General features: G+C 49.2%; 1 protein-coding gene across 1 annotated transcript in view; it reads right to left on the bottom strand.

Annotated features, from left to right (window-relative positions):
• exosc7 (exosome component 7) overlaps positions 1 to 17,259 on the bottom strand; it is a 37,330-nt gene that overhangs the window by 4,849 nt on the left and 15,222 nt on the right. Inside the window, exons 3-6 of the mRNA XM_070879773.1 lie at positions 14,693 to 14,787; positions 13,102 to 13,267; positions 8,388 to 8,458; positions 2,281 to 2,404 (exon numbers count right to left, since the gene is read on the bottom strand). Coding sequence (XP_070735874.1) covers positions 2,281 to 2,404; positions 8,388 to 8,458; positions 13,102 to 13,267; positions 14,693 to 14,787 — 456 coding nt within the window. The remainder of the gene's footprint in view (positions 1 to 2,280; positions 2,405 to 8,387; positions 8,459 to 13,101; positions 13,268 to 14,692; positions 14,788 to 17,259) is intronic.

Here is a 17,259-nt window from a genome sequence, read left to right as displayed (position 1 = left end):
TCATCCAAAAGACGCCACTTCTGACAGTGCGGCGTTCCCTCAGTACCGCCCCTCCGACAGTGTGGAGCTCCCTCAGTACTGCCCCTCCAACAGTGCAGCGCTCCCTCAGCACTGCCCCTCCGACAGTGTGGGGCTCCCTCAGTACTGCCCCTCCAACAGTGCAGCGCTCCCTCAGCACTGCCCCTCCGACAGTGCGGCGTTCCCTCAGTACCGCCCCTCCGACAGTGCGGCGCTCCCTCAGTACTGCCCCTCCGACAGTGCGGCACTCCCTCAGTACTGCCCCTCCAACAGTGCAGCGCTCCCTCAGCACTGCCCCTCCGACAGTGCGGCGTTCCCTCAGTACCGCCCCTCCGACAGTGCGGCGCTCCCTCAGTAGTGCCCCTCCGACAGTGCGGCGCTCCCTCAGTAGTGCCCCTCCGACAGTGCGACGCTCCCTCAGTAGTGCCCCTCCGACAGTGCGGCGTTCCCTCAGTACCGCCCCTCCGACAGTGCGGCGCTCCCTCAGTAGTGCCCCTCCGACAGTGCGGCGCTCCCTCAGTACCGCCCCTCCGACAGTGCAGCACTCCCTCAGTACCGCCCCTCCGACAGTGCGGCGCTCCCTCAGTAGTGCCCCTCCGACAGTGCGGCGCTCCCTCAGTACCGCCCCTCCGACAGTGCGGCGCTCCCTCAGTAGTGCCCCTCCGACAGTGCGGCGCTCCCTCAGTACTGCCCCTCCGACAGTGCGGCACTCCCTCGGTACTCCCTCTCCGACAGTGCGGCGCTCCCTCAGTGCTGCCCCTCCGACAGTGCGGCGCTCCCTCGGTACTGCCTCTCGGACAGTGCGGCGCTCCCTCAGTACTGCCCCTCCGACAGTGCAGCACTCCCTCAGTACTGCCCCTCCGACAGTGCGGCGCTCCCTCAGTACTGCCCCTCCGACAGTGCAGCACTCCCTCAGTACTGCCCCTCCGACAGTGCGGCGCTCCCTCAGTACTGCCCCTCCGAGAGTACAGCGCACTCCCTCAGCACTGCACTGGGAGTGTCAGCCGTAGCTCAATGGGCAGCACCCCCGTCTCTAAATCAGAGGGTTGTGGGTTCAAGTCCCACTCCAGGGACTTGAGCACATAAATCCCAGTGCAGTGCTATGGGAGCGCCGCACTGTCGGAGGGGCAGAACTGAGGGATCGCCACACTGTCGGAGGAGCAGTACTGAGGGAGCACCGCACTGTCGGAGGGGCAGTGCTGAGGGAGTGCCGCACTGTCGGAGGGGCAGTGCTGAGGGAGCACCGCACTGTCGGAGGGGCAGTGCTGAGGGAGTGCTGCACTGTCGGAGGGGCAGTGCTGAGGGAGTGCTGCACTGTCGGAGGTACCTTCCTTCAGAATAGACGTTAAACCGAGGCCCTGCCTGCTCTCTCAGGTGGATGTAAAAGATACCATGCCACTATTTCGAAGAAGAGCAGGGGAGTTATCCCCGGTGTCCTGGGGCCAATATTTATCCCTCAATCAACATAATAAAAAAAACAGATTATCTGGTCATTATCACATTGCTGTGTGTGGGAGCTTGCTGTGCGCAAATTGGCTGCTGCGTTTCCCACATTACAACAGTGACTACATTCCAAAAAGTCCTTCATTGGCTATAAAGCACTTTTGGGCCATCCAGTGATCATGAAAGGTGCTATAGAAATGCAAGTCTTTCTTTCCTTTGGAGTGTCAGCCTATGTGCCCTCGAAGCTGCGTGTGTGTTTGCTCTGCGCAGGCCACTATCGGCTTCCCCACTGTAAACACCGCACATGCACAGGGATTTAAAAAGGATGGCGCATTTAAAGAAACTGGTCTCGCAGAACAGAGTGCAGTTTATGGGAAATATTGGTGTCAGCCTGGATTTTAGTGCTCGAATCTCTGGAGTGGAACTTGAACCCACAACCTTTGGACTCGGAGGCAACCCACTGAGCAACAGGTGACACCGCGTAACAGCTTAAACATAGAGAGAGCTGTGGAGGCTGGGTCATTGAATATATTTAAGGTGGAGATAGACAGATTTTTGAACGAAAAGGAAGTCAAGGTTATGGGGAACGGGCGGGGAAGTGGAGCTGAGGCCAAGATCAGATCAGCCATGATCTTATTGAATGGCGGAGCAGGCTCGAGGGGCCGAATCCTGCTCCTGATTCTTACGTATGTTCTTATAGCAGTTACCTGATTGCAATATTTTTAAATGAAATCCTCTGCACAGCCCAACAGCAGGAAATCAGGTATATTTATGAGTTTTTGGTAAAGTATTTGTAAAACAAAAGGAGATATATCTTACTTTACTTAAAGTGATGATGCAAGGCACATTTTCTATCTTGAGCCGAATGCAGTCATAGGGATCATCGGAGAGCTCAATTTCCTTGGAACCTTCATCATCTTCGAGCACTCTGACCTTTGGAATTCTTGGTGGGACAAGGAGAAAATAAAGTTGTAGTAGTTAAGCCCTATTTCCTCTTTGTCCAAAATAATCCTCTTTCAGCCAATGCCTCTGCAGCAGTAACTGACTGGAGTTTTGCCAAGTATACGTATCCGCACGGGAACACCACCACCTCCACGTTCCCCTCCAAGTCACATACCATCCTGACTTGGAAATATATCGGCCGTTCCTTCATCGTCGCTGGGTCACAATCCTGGAACTCCCTCCCTAACAGCACTGTGGGAGCACCTTCACCACACGGACTGCAGCGGTTCAAGAAGGCGGCTCACCACCACCTTCTCAAGGGGCAATTAGGAATGGGCAATAAATGCCGGCCTTACCAGCGACGCCCACATCCCAGGAACTAATTAAAAAAGACTGGCGTCTCGGTAAAAACACAAAGCCCATCTCTGACAGAAAAGTTATAGAAGTTAAATTTGCAAAAGGACATAGACAGGCTAAGTGAGTGGACAAAAATTTGGCAGATGGAGTATAATGTTGGAAAGTGTGAGGTGATGCACTTTGGCAGAAAAAAAATAAAGAGCAAGTTATTATTTAAATGGAGAAAGATTGCAAAGTGTCGCAGTACAGCGGGACCTGGGGGTACTTGTGCATGAAACACAAAAGGATAGTCTGCAGGTACAGCAAGTGATCAGGAAGGCCAATGGTATCTTGGCCTTTATTGCAAAGGGGATGGAGTATAAAAGCAGGGAAGTCTTGCTACAGTTATACAGGGTATTGGTGAGGCCACACCTGGAATACTGCGTGCAGTTTTGGTTTCCATATTTACGAAAGGATATACGTGCTTTGGAGGCAGTTCAGAGAAGGTTCACTCGGTTGATTCCGGAGATGTGGGAGTTGACTTATGAGGAAAGGTTGAGTAGGTTGGGCCTCTACTCATTGGAATTCAGAAGATTGAGAGGTGATCTTATCGAAACGTATAAGATTATGAGGGGGCTTGACAAGGTGGATGCAGAGAGGATGTTTCCACTGATGGGGGCGGCTAGAACTAGGGGGCATAATCTTAGAATAAGGGGCCGCCCATTTAAAACTGAGATGGGGAGAAATTTATTTTCACAGAGGGTTGTGGATCTGTGGAATTCGCTGCCTCAGAGAGCTGTGGAAGCCGGGACATTGAATAAATTTAAGACAGAGCTAGACAGTTTCTTAAACAATAAGGGAATAAGGGGTTATGGGGAGCGGGCGGGGAAGTGGACCTGAGTCCATGATCGGATCAACCAAGGTCGTATCAAATGGCGGAGCAGGCTCGAGGGGCCATATGGCCTACTCCTGCTCCTATTTCTTATACAAGGACGTCACTTAGATGTCGACGTCCACCTCCCCACCCCCCCCCCAAAGATCAAGGGAGCTGAGATTTAAGGCCCAGAAACGCCGATCCGCACGGAGGGTGAATTTAACCAGGCGCTGAGCAGCCAGCAGGAACTGACAGCCCATCGCCACATCGAGGATCGACACTCCCAACATCTCCGCAGGCTAACACCAACCTTCCACAGGAAAGCAAGGCAACTGGTTTATCCATGCCAGTTCACAAGCACCACATTGTGCAAGTTCTGCAAACACTGCTAACTACAAGCATAGAGACTTTAAACATAGGATTACACAGGATATACGGCCCAGAAACAGGCCATTGGGCCCAACCAGTTCATGCCGGCGTTTATGCTCCACTCGAGCCTCCTCCCGTCTTTCCTCATCTAAATCTATCAGCATAACCCTCTATTCCCTTCTCCCCCATTGGCTTGTCCAGCCTCCCCTTAAATGCATCGATACTATTCACCTCAACCCCTCCCTGTGGCAGCGAGTTCCACATTCTCACCGCTCTCTGGGTAAAGAGGTTTCTCCTGAATTCCACATTGGATTTATAGGTGATGATTTTATATTGATGGCCTCTAGTTATGCTCTTCCCCACAAGTGGAAACATTCTCTCTCTGTATCCACTCATCAAAACCTTTCATAATTTTAAAGACCTCTATTAGGTCACCCCTCAGCCTTCTTTTTTCGAGTCTGTTCATCCTTTCCTGGTATGTCTACCCTCGCATTTCTGGTATCATCCTTGTAAATCTTCTCTGCACCCTCTCCAGTGCCTCTATATCTTTTTTATAATATGGCAACTAGAACTGTACGCAGTGCTCCGAGTGTGGTCTAACCAAGGTTCGATACAGGTTTAGCATAACTTCCCTACTTTCAATTCTATTCCTCTAGAAATAAACCCGAGAGCTTGGTTTGGTTTTTTACGGCCTTGCTAACCAGTGTCGCAACGTTTAGTGATTTGTGTATTTGTATCCGAGATCCCTTTGTTCATCTACCCTACCCAGACTCGCACCCTCCAATAACCTCCCTATTCTTCCCACCAACATGCAATCCCTCACATTTATCTGTGTTGAACTTCATTTGCCAATTATACGTCCATTTTTGAGGATGTTTCCAGTAAAGTGGACAAGGGAGAACCAGTTGATGTGGTATATTTGGACTTTCAGAAGGCTTTCGACAAGGTCCCACACAAGAGATTAATGTGCAAAGTTAAAGCACATGGGATTGGGGGTAGTGTGCTGACGTGGATTGAGAACTGGTTGTCAGACAGGAAGCAAAGAGTAGGAGTAAATGGGTACTTTTCAGAATGGCAGGCAGTGACTAGTGGGGTACCGCAAGGTTCTGTGCTGGGGCCCCAGCTGTTTACATTGTACATTAATGATTTAGACGAGGGGATTAAATGTAGTATCTCCAAATTTGCGGATGACACTAAGTTGGGTGGCATTGTGAGCTGCGAGGAGGATGCTATGAGGCTGCAGAGTGACTTGGATAGGTTAGGTGAGTGGGCAAATGCATGGCAGATGAAGTATAATGTGGATAAATGTGAGGTTATCCACTTTGGTGGTAAAAACAGAGAGACGGACTATTATCTGAATGGTGACAGATTAGGAAAAGGGGAGGTGCAACGAGACCTGGGTGTCATGGTACATCAGTCATTGAAGTTTGGCATGCAGGTACAGCAGGCAGTTAAGAAAGCAAATGGCATGTTGGCCTTCATAGCGAGGGGATTTGAGTACAGGGGCAGGGAGGTGTTACTACAGTTGTACAGGGCCTTGGTGAGGCCATACCTGGAGTATTGTGTACAGTTTTGGTCTCCTAACTTGAGGAAGGACATTCTTGCTAATGAGGGAATGCAGCGAAGATTCAGTAGACTGATTCCCGGGATGGCGGGACTGACCTATCAAGAAAGACTGGATCAACTGGGCTTGTATTCACTGGAGTTCAGAAGAATGAGAGGGGACCTCATAGAAACGTTTAAAATTGACGGGTTTAGACAGGTTAGGTGCAGGAAGAATGTTCCCAATGTTGGGGAAGTCCAGAACCAGGGATCACAGTCTAAGGATAAGGGGTAAGCCATTTAGGACCGAGATAAGGAGAAACTTCTTCACCCAGAGAGTGGTGAACCTGTGGAATTCTCTACCACAGAAAGTAGTTGAGGCCAATTCACTAAATATATTCAAAAGGGAGTTAGATGAAGTCCTTACTACTCGGGGGATCAAGGGGTATGGCGAGAAAGCAGGAATGGGGTACTGAAGTTGCATGTTCAGCCATGAACTCATTGAATGGCGGTGCAGGCTAGAAGGGCTGAATGGCCTGCTCCTGCACCTATTTTCTATGTTTCTATGTTTCTGCAAGTTTATTCATGTCCTCCTGTAATTTGTTGTAGTGCTATTCAATAGACTGGCTTTCTCATACTGTTAACTCGTCAGCTATCTATGGAATCTAATCCGAAATTAATCTCAACAATTCATAACAATCTCAGGCACTAAGTTGATAATCAGCAAGTAGTTAATGCTGAATTACTGTGACATAACACTAACTTGTATTTACATAGTGCCTTTAATGTAGTAAAATGTCCCACGGCACTTCACAGGAGTATTATAAAACAAAATTTGACATCAAGCCACATAAGGAGAAATTGGGCTGATAAGTGGCAGGTTTTAAGGATTATCTTAAAGTAGGAAAGAGAGGTAGAGAGGCGGAGAGGTTTAGGGAGGGAGTTCCAGAGCTTGGGGCCCAGGCAGCTGAAGGCACAGCCGCCGACGGTGGAGCGATTATAATCAGGGATGGTCAGGAGGGCAGAATTCGAGGAGCGCAGATATCTCGGGGGGTTGAGGGGCTGGAGGAGATTACAGAGATAGGGAGGGGCGAGGGCCATGGAGGGATTTGAAAACAAGGATGAGAATTTTTTTTTTTTCCATTGAGACGTTGGGAGTCAATGTAGGTCAGCGAGCACAGGGGGTGATGGGTGAGCGGGACTCGGTGCGAGTTAGGACACGGGGCAGCGAGCACAGGGGGTGATGGGTGAGCGGGACTCGGTGCAAGTTAGGACACGGGGCAGCGAGCACAGGGGGTGATGGGTGAGCAGGACTCGGTGCGAGTTAGGACATGATGCAGTGAGCACAGGGGGTGATGGGTGAGCGGGACTCGGTGCGAGTTAGGACACGGGGCAGTGAGCACAGGGGGTGATGGGTGAGCGGGACTCGGTGCAAGTTAGGACATGATGCAGCGAGCACAAGGGGTGATGGGTAAGTGGGATTCGGTGCAAGTTAGGACACGGGCAGTGAGCACAGGGGGTGATGGGTGAGTGGGACTCGGTGCGAGTTAGGACACGATGCAGCGAGCACAGGGGGTGATGGGTGAGTGGGACTCGGTGCGAGTTAGGACACGATGCAGCGAGCACAGGGGGTGATGGGTGAGCAGGACTTGGTGCGTGTTAGGACATGGGGCAGCGAGCACCGGGGGTGATGGGTGAGCGGGACTCGGTGCGAGTTAGGACACGGGGCAGTTGAGTTTTGGATAGCCTCACATTTACAGAGGGTAGAATGTGGGAGGCTGGCCAGGAATGCGTTGGAATAGTCCAAGTCTAAAGGTAACAAAGGCACGGATGCGGTTTCAGCAGCAGATGAGCTGAGGCAGGGGCCTCATACCTGAATAGCCTTAGTAACCTCTTATTTCTTTAGTCAATTAACTCTAGCTACTATTTCTTTACACACTCGATGGTTAAAGAGTAAGTGCTGCCGACTATAGGTAAATAACCAATCATTAGTTCGAGACTTTGTTGTTTGAGTTCTTTTTTGATGATGTGGCAAAGAATGGATCGACTCAGCACTTTATGCTAATCCTGATGGGGGGGCTGCTTGTGTAAATAATAATCGAATCCAAACCAGTTGGTGCACAAAAATCCAGCGAGCCAAACTTAGACAGCACTAACTCGTCGGCGTAAACTGACCCATTAAACCGCAGACGAGGAGTTACGGTAAACCGGTTAAGGATTTGTCTGGTGCCCTTGATAATATTCTTGTACGGATGGTGATTCCAGTGTTCTTACAATCAGTTTTTATTACATTCCCAAAATAAGGAACAACCACACTGTTTATTACAAGTGGTACTACGTTGGAGGAGGAATTTCTTCACTCAGAGGGTGGTGAATCTTTGGAATTCTCTGCCCCAGAGGGCTGTGGGTGACGAGTCTCTGAATAGATTCACGGCCACCGATGGTGGAGACATTATAATCAGGGATACTCAAGAGGACAGAATTAGAGGAGCGCAGATATCGATAGATTTTTGGACTCTCGGGGAATCGAGGGATATGGGGATCGGGCGGGAAAGTGGAGTTGAGGTCGAAGATCAGCCGTGATCTTATTGAATGGCAGAGCAGGCTCGAGGGGCCGAATGGCCTATTTCTTTTGTTATGTTTGTTAATAATTGGCATTACGAATGTTGCTTCAGCATGCCTGAATAGCAAGCGACAATGTCCCCAAGACACGACCGTGTGAAACCAGTTGGATGTGCACTTGAAGTGCCGTAACCTACAGGCTATGGACCGAGAGCTGGAAAGTGGGATTAGGCTGGGTAGCTCTTTGTCAGCCGGCGCGGACACGATGGGCCGAATGGCCTTCTGTGGTTCAATTCCTTACCTGGTATTATGAAGTGCGGCTTTAACTGCGATGGAGATTGCATCAAAAAGGTTCCCACCACACTCCAGTAACTGAAAAACAAAAGCGAAAGCTGAACCTTGCAGTCTCGCTCTTTTACAATGCAGTCTAGGTGGGGGAAAGCCATGTGAGACACAGCAACAGGTTGGGACCGAGGGGGGGGGGGGGGGGGGGGGGGAGAACGGGTGGGAACGGGGTGGGTGGAAGAAGCGATAAAAAGCTATAAATAAGACGGGTGCATATTCTCCTTTAACGGGGAACCCATGAACAACACTGCAATAAGCCAGCCCGAAGTACACAGCAAGTGATGGAGCAAAAGTTGGGAAAGGTGTACACAACCCGACTGTAGTAGTGAACAGATAGAATTGGCTAAGCACGAATTCATGGCTAACACTACTTGTACGCCAGAGTTTGACGTTTAGAATAATAAAAAAAAAGACTGACTTGCACCTTTCACGACCACCGGACGTCCCAAAGCGCTTTACAGCCAATGAAGTATCTCTTGAAGTGTAGTCACTGTTGTAATGTAGGGAACACGGCAGCCAATTGGCACACAGCAAGCAAATTGGTAGACGAGGCCCCTCGAGCCTGCTCCACCATTCAATAAGATCACGGCTGATCTTCGACCTCAACTCCACTTTCCCGCCCGATCCCCATATCCCTCGATTCCCCGAGAGTCCAAAAATCTATCGATCTCAGCCTTGAATATACTCAACGACTCAGCATCCACAGCCCTCTGGGGCAGAGAATGCCAAAGATTCACCTCCCTCTGAGTGAAGAAATTCCTCCTCATGTCAGTCCTAAATGGCCGACCCCTTATCCTGAGACTGTGACCCCTGGTTCTCGGCTATCCAGCCCGGGGGAAACATCCTCTCAGCATCTACCCTGTCAATCCCCCTCAGAATCTTATGTTTCAATGAGATCACCTCTCATTCTTCTAAACTCCAGAGAGTGTCCGCCCAATTTACTCAATCTCTCCTCATAGGACAACCCTCCCGCCCCAGGGATCAATCTGGTGAACCTTCGTTGCACCGTCTCTAAGGTGAGTATGTCTTTTCTCAGATATGGAGACCCAAGACTGTGCACAGGTGTGGTTTCACCAGGGCCCTGTAAAACTGCAGTAAGACCTCCTTATTCTTGTACTCCAACCACCTTACAATAAAAGCCAATATGCCATTTGCCTGCTTTATTGCTTGCTGTACCTCCATGCTAACTGTGCCTCCTGTACGAGGACACCCAGATCTCTCTGAACACCAACATTTAATGCTTTCTCAGCATTTAAAAAAAAAATACTGCTTTTTTATTCTGCCGACCAACGTGAATAACCTCACACTGTACTCCATCTGCCACTTTACTGCCCACTCACTTAACCTGTCTACATCCCTTTGCAGGCTGTGTCCTCCTCACAGCTCAAGGCAAATCCTTCAATAATGACAACGTGGGCAATGTGACCAAGGCTGCTATGTGAGTGTGTAGTTATAGAGCACATCGCATACTCCCCCTTAGACTGCATTTGAATTTGTGTTCATGTATCATCATCATAAGCAGTCCCTCGGAATCGAGGAAGACTTGCTTCCACTCTAAAAGTGAGTTCTCAGGTGCCTGAACAGTCCAATACTGGAATTACAGTCTCTGTCACAGGTGGGACAGACAGTGGTTGAGGGAAAGGGTGGGTGGGACTGGTTTGCCGCACGCTCCTTCCGCTGCCTGCGCTTGCTTTCTGCATGCTCTCGGCGACGAGACTCGAGGTGCTCAGCGCCCTCCCGGATGCTCTTCCTCCACTTAGGGCGGTCTTTGGCCAGGGACTCCCAGGTGTCGGTGGGGATGTTGCGCTTTATCAGGGAGGCTTTGAGGGTGTCCTTGAAACGTTTCCTTTGCCCACCTGGGGCTTGCTTGCCAAGCTCCGAGTAGAGCGCTTGCTTTGGGAGTCTCGTGTCGGGGCTTGCGGACAATGTGGCCCGACCAGCAGAGCTGGTCAAGCGCGGTCAGTGCTTCGATGCTGGGGATTTTGGCCTGAGCGAGAACACTAACGTTGGTGCGTCTGTCCTGCCAATGGATTTGCAGGATCTTGCGGAGGCAGCATTGGTGGTACTTCCCCAGCGTTTTGAGGTGTCTACTGTATATAATCCCAGGGCCCTGTACAACTGTAGTAAGACCTCCTTACTCTTGTACTCCAACCCCCTTGCAATAAAAGCCAATATGCCATTTGCCAGCTTAATTGCTTGCTGTACCGCCATGCTAACTGTGCCTCTTGTACGAGGACACCCAGATCTCTGAACACCAACATTTAATGCTTTCTCAGCATTTATTTTCTTGAGTCAGAAGGTTGTGGGTTCAAGTTCCACTCCAGTGACTTGAGCACAAATATCTAGGCTGATACTCCAGTGCAGTGCTGAGGAAGCGCTGCACTGTTGGAGGGGCAGTACTGAGGGAGTGCCGCACTGTCGGAGGGGCAGTACTGAGGGAGTGCCGCACTGTCGGAGAGGCAGTACTGAGGGAGCGCCGCACTGTCGGAGGGGCAGTGCTGAGGGAGCGCCGCACTGTCGGAGGGGCAGTACTGAGGGAGCGCCGCACTGTCTGAGGTGCCGTCTTTCAGATGAGATGTTAAACCTATCAAGAAAGACTGGATCAACTGGGTTTGTATTCACTGGAGTTCAGAAGAATGAGAGGGGACCTCAGAAACGTTTAAAATTCTGACGGGTTTAGACAGGTTAGATGCAGGAAGAATGTTCCCAATGTTGGGGAAGTCCAGAACCAGGGGTCACAGTCTAAGGATAAGGGGCAAGCCATTTAGGACCGAGATGAGGAGAAACTTCTTCACCCAGAGAGTGGTGAACCTGTGGAATTCTCTACCACAGAAAGTAGTTGAGGCCAATTCACTAAATATATTCAAAAAGGAGTTAGATGAAGTCCTTACTACTCGGGGGATCAAGGGGTATGGTGAGAAAGCAGGAAGGGGGTACTGAAGTTTCATGTTCAGCCATGAACTCATTGAATGGCGGTGCAGGCTAGAAGGGCTGAATGGCCTACTCCTGCACCTATTTTCTATGTTTCTATACTCATTGTTGCATAGAGCCCTTGGTTACTGCGTGGTCACTTTTCAGATAATTTCTTGGTGCACTGCACTATATTAAAAACATTATACTGTATATATTTTAGAATGTCTTGGCCTGTTTTACGGCAAATATTTTCTACTTAGACAAACAGCTAGATGAGCTAAATTATTGCAAATGGCATTAGATGTAACATTTCGATTGTGTCTCGAATTGTGCTGTGTCTGTAAAGAAAAAGACTTGCATTTACATAGCGCCTTTCACGACCACCGGACGTCCCAAAGCGCTTTACAGCCAATGAAGTACTTTTTGGAGTGTAGTCACTGTTGTAATGTGGGAAACGCGGCAGCTAATTTGCGCACAGCAAGTTCCCACACACAGCAATGTGATAATAACCAGATAATCTGTTTTAATGATGTTGATTGAGAGATAAATATTGGTCCCAGGACACCGGGGAGAACTCCCCTGCTCTTCTTCGAAATAGTGTCATGGGATCTTTTACATCCACCTGAGAGAGCAGACAGGGCCTCGGTTTAACGTCTCATCTGAAAGACGGCACCTCAGACAGTGCGGCGCTCCCTCAGTACTGACCCTCCGATAGTGCGGCGCTCCCTCAGTACTGCCCCTCCGACAGTGCGATGCTCCCTCAGTACTGCCCCTCCAACAGTGCAGCACTCCCTCAGCACTGCACTGGAGTATCAGCCTAGATATTTGTGCTCAAGTCCCTGGAGTGGAACTTGAACCCACAACCTTCTGACTCAAGAAAATAAGAGTGAGAGAGTGAGAGAGTGAGAGAGTGAGAGAGTGAGAGAGTGAGAGAGTGAGAGAGTGAGAGAGTGAGAGAGTGAGAGAGTGAGAGAGTGAGAGAGTGAGAGAGTGAGAGAGTGAGAGAGTGAGAGAGTGAGAGAGTGAGAGAGTGAGAGAGTGAGAGAGTGAGAGAGTGAGAGAGTGAGAGAGTGAGAGAGTGAGAGAGAGAGTGAGAGAGAGTGAGAGAGAGTGAGAGAGTGAGAGAGAGTGAGAGAGACCCACTGAGTCACAGCTGACACTAAGTTGCATTTGGACAGGAACCAATGTTACCTTTAAGCTGCGCAGTGCTCTGGAGATCCCGTGCAGCCGACTCACCGGCCTTTGAAGGGAAACACCGCCTTGGGCGGAATTTTGAAATAGGCCACGCCGCCCGTTAAAGGGGCCGGGTGGCCCTGAACAATGTTAGTGGGAACATTGGCAGGTACCCATTGTAAACAGTGCATGAAATTTAACCGGGACTTCCTGTGTACAGTGCAAGGGTTCCAGATTAGTTATGTTTGGCATTAGGAAACATTTCTAGAAGACAAAAAAAAAATCCCACTATATATATTCAACACGGAAGTGAAACAATGACTGTGCAGGCAGAATCGCGGCTCGAAACATTATACTCCACCCTCACAGAAATGTACTTACACCAATGACAAAAGGTACATTTGATGCTATACACTATTGTTTTGTTCAGATTGGACAAATACTGCAGCAAGGGCTGGATTTCAACATATTTTACGTTAAAATGATAGGCAAATAGTTGAGGTAATTACCACGGAGGGGATGAAGTAATCCTTCACTACATGGTTTTGTAAAATGGATCTTAATGCTTTCTGATGAAAACCTACCAGTACATCTACATAGAGGATCCAACAGTGGTCTCTGGGAGAGATACACAGTGCTTTTAGCTCCAAACTACTGCTGTTATCGAACACTCGGTACAGGGTATTGGCGATTTCGGTGCCAAGGTCATCTCCTCCACGTCCTTCAAACTCAGGGGTTGCATTGGCAGAACTAACGGTGACAAAAAAAGACATGCATTTCTATAGCGCCTTTCACGACCTCAGAATGTCCCAAAGTGCTTTACAGCCAACGAAGCATTTTATGGAGTGTAGTCACTGTTGTAATGTACAAAACACAGCAGCCAAATTGTGCACAGCAAGCTCCCACACACAGCAATGTGATAATGACCAGATAATCTGTTTTAGTGATGTTGATTGAGGGATAAATATTGGCCCCAGGACACCGGGGAGAACTCCCCTGCTCTTCTTCAAAATAGTGCCATGGGATCTTTTATGTCCATCTGAGAGAGCAGACGGTGCCTCGGTTTAACATCACATCCGATAGACGGCACCTCCGACAGTGCGGCGCTCCCTCAGCACCGCCCCTCCGACAGTGCGGCGCTCCCTCAGCACCGCCCCTCCACAGTGCGGCGCTCCCTCAGCACTGCCCCTCCGACAGTGCGGCGCTCCCTCAGCACTGCCCCTCCGACAGTGCGGCGCTCCCTCAGCACTGCCCCTCCGACAGTGCGGCGCTCCCTCAGCACTGCACTGGGAGTGTCAGCCTAGATTTTTGTGCTCAAGTCTCTGGAGTGGGACTTGAACCCACAACCTTCTGACCCAGAGGCGAGGGTGTTACCCACTGAGCCGCATTTAAAAACAGATGCAAGAAAACAGCTTCAGCTGATTTTTTTGTTTTCCTTGAGTTAGTCTCACTTGACAAACAAACCAAGTTTTGAATGTGCTCCACTAGCGCCATCCAGTGGTTTATTTGTGGAAATAATCTGGGTACGGTAGTATTGTGGTTTTGTGGACTAGTAATCTAAAGGGCTGGACTAGTGATCGGGAGATGATGGGGAATTTAAATTCAGTTAATTAAATAAATCTGGAATAAAAAGCCAGTATCAGTGATGGTGACCATGAAACTACCGGATTGTCGTAAAAACCCAACTGGTTCAGTAATGTCCCTTTAGGGAAGGAAATCTGCCGCCCTTACCCGGTCTGGCCGATATGTGACTCCAGACCCACAGCAATGTGGTTGGCGCTCAACTGCCCTCTGAAATGGCCCAGCGAGACACTCGGTTGTACCAAACTGCTATGAAAAACCTTCACCACACGGACTGTGGAAGTTCAAGGCGGCTCACCACCACCTTCGCGAGGGCTATTAGGGATGGGCAATAAATGCCGGCCTTGCCAGCGACACCCACATCTCGTGAATGAATTTTTTTTTTTAAATCATGTATATTGCACTGTATAATGCAAGGTCTGCTTAATTCTTCTCAACCCTTTATTCATTAACCAGGATCTTTCGCCCCCCCCACCATCATATGTTTTCAAACGGTTCCTTATTTAATGAGGTGGATGACTACGGAGCTGACCCTGACACCCAATGCTAATCCCACTTTATCCCCTTCAAACTTTTATTTGACGTGCATCTTACCAGTCCACAAAGAATTCCAAAAAGCCTTCGTTGGGCCTTTCCAGTTTGGGCATTCCCATTTCAGCTTTGATGCCCACGAGAATACCTGTGTGACCCTGTGAGAGAGACACAAGGTGGTTACTAACTTCTCTCTTGCTCCTTCCCGGTTCTCCAGACATCATCTTTCAAGCTTCAACACTTGGTGAAACAAGATGTTAAATCAATCTCCCATCAGGTTGATCGCTTCGCCCAGAACACAAATGAAACCCGAGCTATCTAAACCACACTGCTCACCATGAACACTTCAATTCAAGTATAAGAACATAAGAACGTAGGAAATAGGAGCAGGAGTCGGCCATTCGGCACCTCGAGCCTGCTCCGCCATTCAATACGATCATGGCTGATCTGATCATGGACTCGGGTCCACTTCCGTACCCGCTCCCCATAACTCCTTATTCCTTTATCGGTTAAGAAACTGTCTATCTCAGTCTTAAATTTATTCAATATCCCAGCCTCCACAGCTCTCTGAGGCAGCGAATTCCACAGATTTACAACCCTCAGAGAAGAAATTGCTCTTCATCTCAGTTTTAAATGGGTGGCCCCTTATTCTAAATTATGCCCCCTAGTTCTAGTCTCCTACATCAGTGGAAACATCCTCTCTACATCCACCTTATCAAGCCCCCTCATAATCTTATACGTTTCGATAAGATCACCTTTCATTCTTCTGAATTCCAATGAGTAGAGGCCCAACCTATTCAACCTTTCCTCATAAGTCAACCCCCTCATCTCCAGAATCAACCTCGTGAACCTTCTCTGAACTGTTGGGTGAGTAGCTTTTCTTTTATTTTTTATATCAGTAAGTGAACTATAACATTGTTATTACCAATTTAAGGGTATCTAAGGTTAAGACATGGCAGGAGAGCTCAGTCATGTGATATGCTCCTCCTGTACCATGTGGGAACTCGGGGACACTTCCGGTGTCCCTGACGACTACGTGTGTGGGAAGTGTATCCGCCTCGAGCTCTTGACGGTCCGCGTTGCAGAATTGGAGCTGAAGGTGGATTCACTCTGGAGCATCCACGATGCTGAGAATGACGTGAGTATCACGTGTAGTGAGTTGGTCTTACCGCAGGAGAAGGGTCCACAGCCAGATATGGAATGGAAGACCAACAGGAAGAGCAGTGCAAGAAAGATAGTGCAGGAGTCCCCTGTGGTCATCCCCCTGCAAAACAGATACACTGCTTTGAGTACTGTTGGGGAGGATGACTCATCAGGGGAGGGCAGCAGCAGCCAAGTTCATGGCACCGTAGGTGGCTCTGCTGCAAAGGAGGGCAGGAAAAAGAGTGGGAGCGCGATAGTGATAGGGGATTCGATGGTGAGGGGAATAGATAGGCGTTTCTGCGGACGCAACCGAGACTCCAGGATGGTATGTTGCCTCCCTGGTGCAAGGGTCAAGGATGTCTCGGAGCGGGTGCAGGACATTCTGAAATGGGAGGGAGAACAGCCAGTTGTCGTGGTGCACATTGGTACCAACGACATCGGTAAAAAAAGGGATGAGGTCCTACGAAAAGAATTTAAGGAGTTGGGAGCTAAATTAAAAAGTAGGACCTCAAAAGTAGTAATCTCGGGATTGCTACCAGTGCCACGTGCTAGTCAGAGTAGGAATCGCAGGATAGCGCAGATGAATACATGGCTTGAGCAGTGGTGCAGCAGGGAGGGATTCAAATTCTTGGGGCATTGGAACCGGTTCTGGGGGAGGTGGGACCAGTACAAACCGGACGGTCTGCACCTGGGCAGGTCCGGAACCAATGTCCTAGGGGGAGTGTTTGCTAGTGCTGTTGGGGAGGAGTTAAACTAATATTGCAGGGGGATGGGAACCTATACAGGGAGACAGAGGGAGACAAAAAGGAAGCAAAAGCAAAAGACAGAAAGGAGATGAGGAAAAGTGGAGGGCAGAGAAACCCAAGGCAAAGAACAAAAAGGGCCACTGTACAGCAAAATTCTAAAAGGACAAAGGGTGTTAAAAAAACAAGCCTGAAGGCTTTGTGTCTTAATGCAAGGAGTATCCGCAATAAGGTGGATGAATTAATTGTGCAAATAGATGTTAACAAATATGATGTGATTGGGATTACGGAGACGTGGCTCCAGGATGATCAGGGCTGGGAACTCAACATCCAGGGGTATTCAACATTCAGGAAGGATAGAATAAAAGGAAAAGGAGGTGGGGTAGCATTACTGGTTAAAGAGGAGATTAATGCAATAGTTAGGAAAGACATTAGCTTGGATGATGTGGAATCTATATGGGTGGAGCTGCAGAACACTAAAGGGCAAAAATCGTTAGTGGGAGTTGTGTACAGACCTCCAAACAGTAGTAGTGATGTTGGGGAGGGCATCAAACAGGAAATTAGGAGTGCATGCAATAAAGGTGCAGCAGTTATAATGGGTGACTTTAATATGCACATAGATTGGGCTAGCCAAACTGGAAGCAATACGGTGGAGGAGGATTTCCTGGAATGCATAAGGGATGGTTTTCTAGACCAATATGTCGAGGAACCAACTAGGGGGGAGGCCATCTTAGACTGGGTGTT

This window comes from Pristiophorus japonicus, chromosome 5 (genome assembly GCF_044704955.1).
Source record: "Pristiophorus japonicus isolate sPriJap1 chromosome 5, sPriJap1.hap1, whole genome shotgun sequence".
In the NCBI taxonomy this organism is placed as follows: domain Eukaryota; kingdom Metazoa; phylum Chordata; class Chondrichthyes; family Pristiophoridae; genus Pristiophorus; species Pristiophorus japonicus.
Note: the sequence above shows the minus strand (reverse complement) of the source record. Positions and strands in the feature narration are given on the sequence as shown.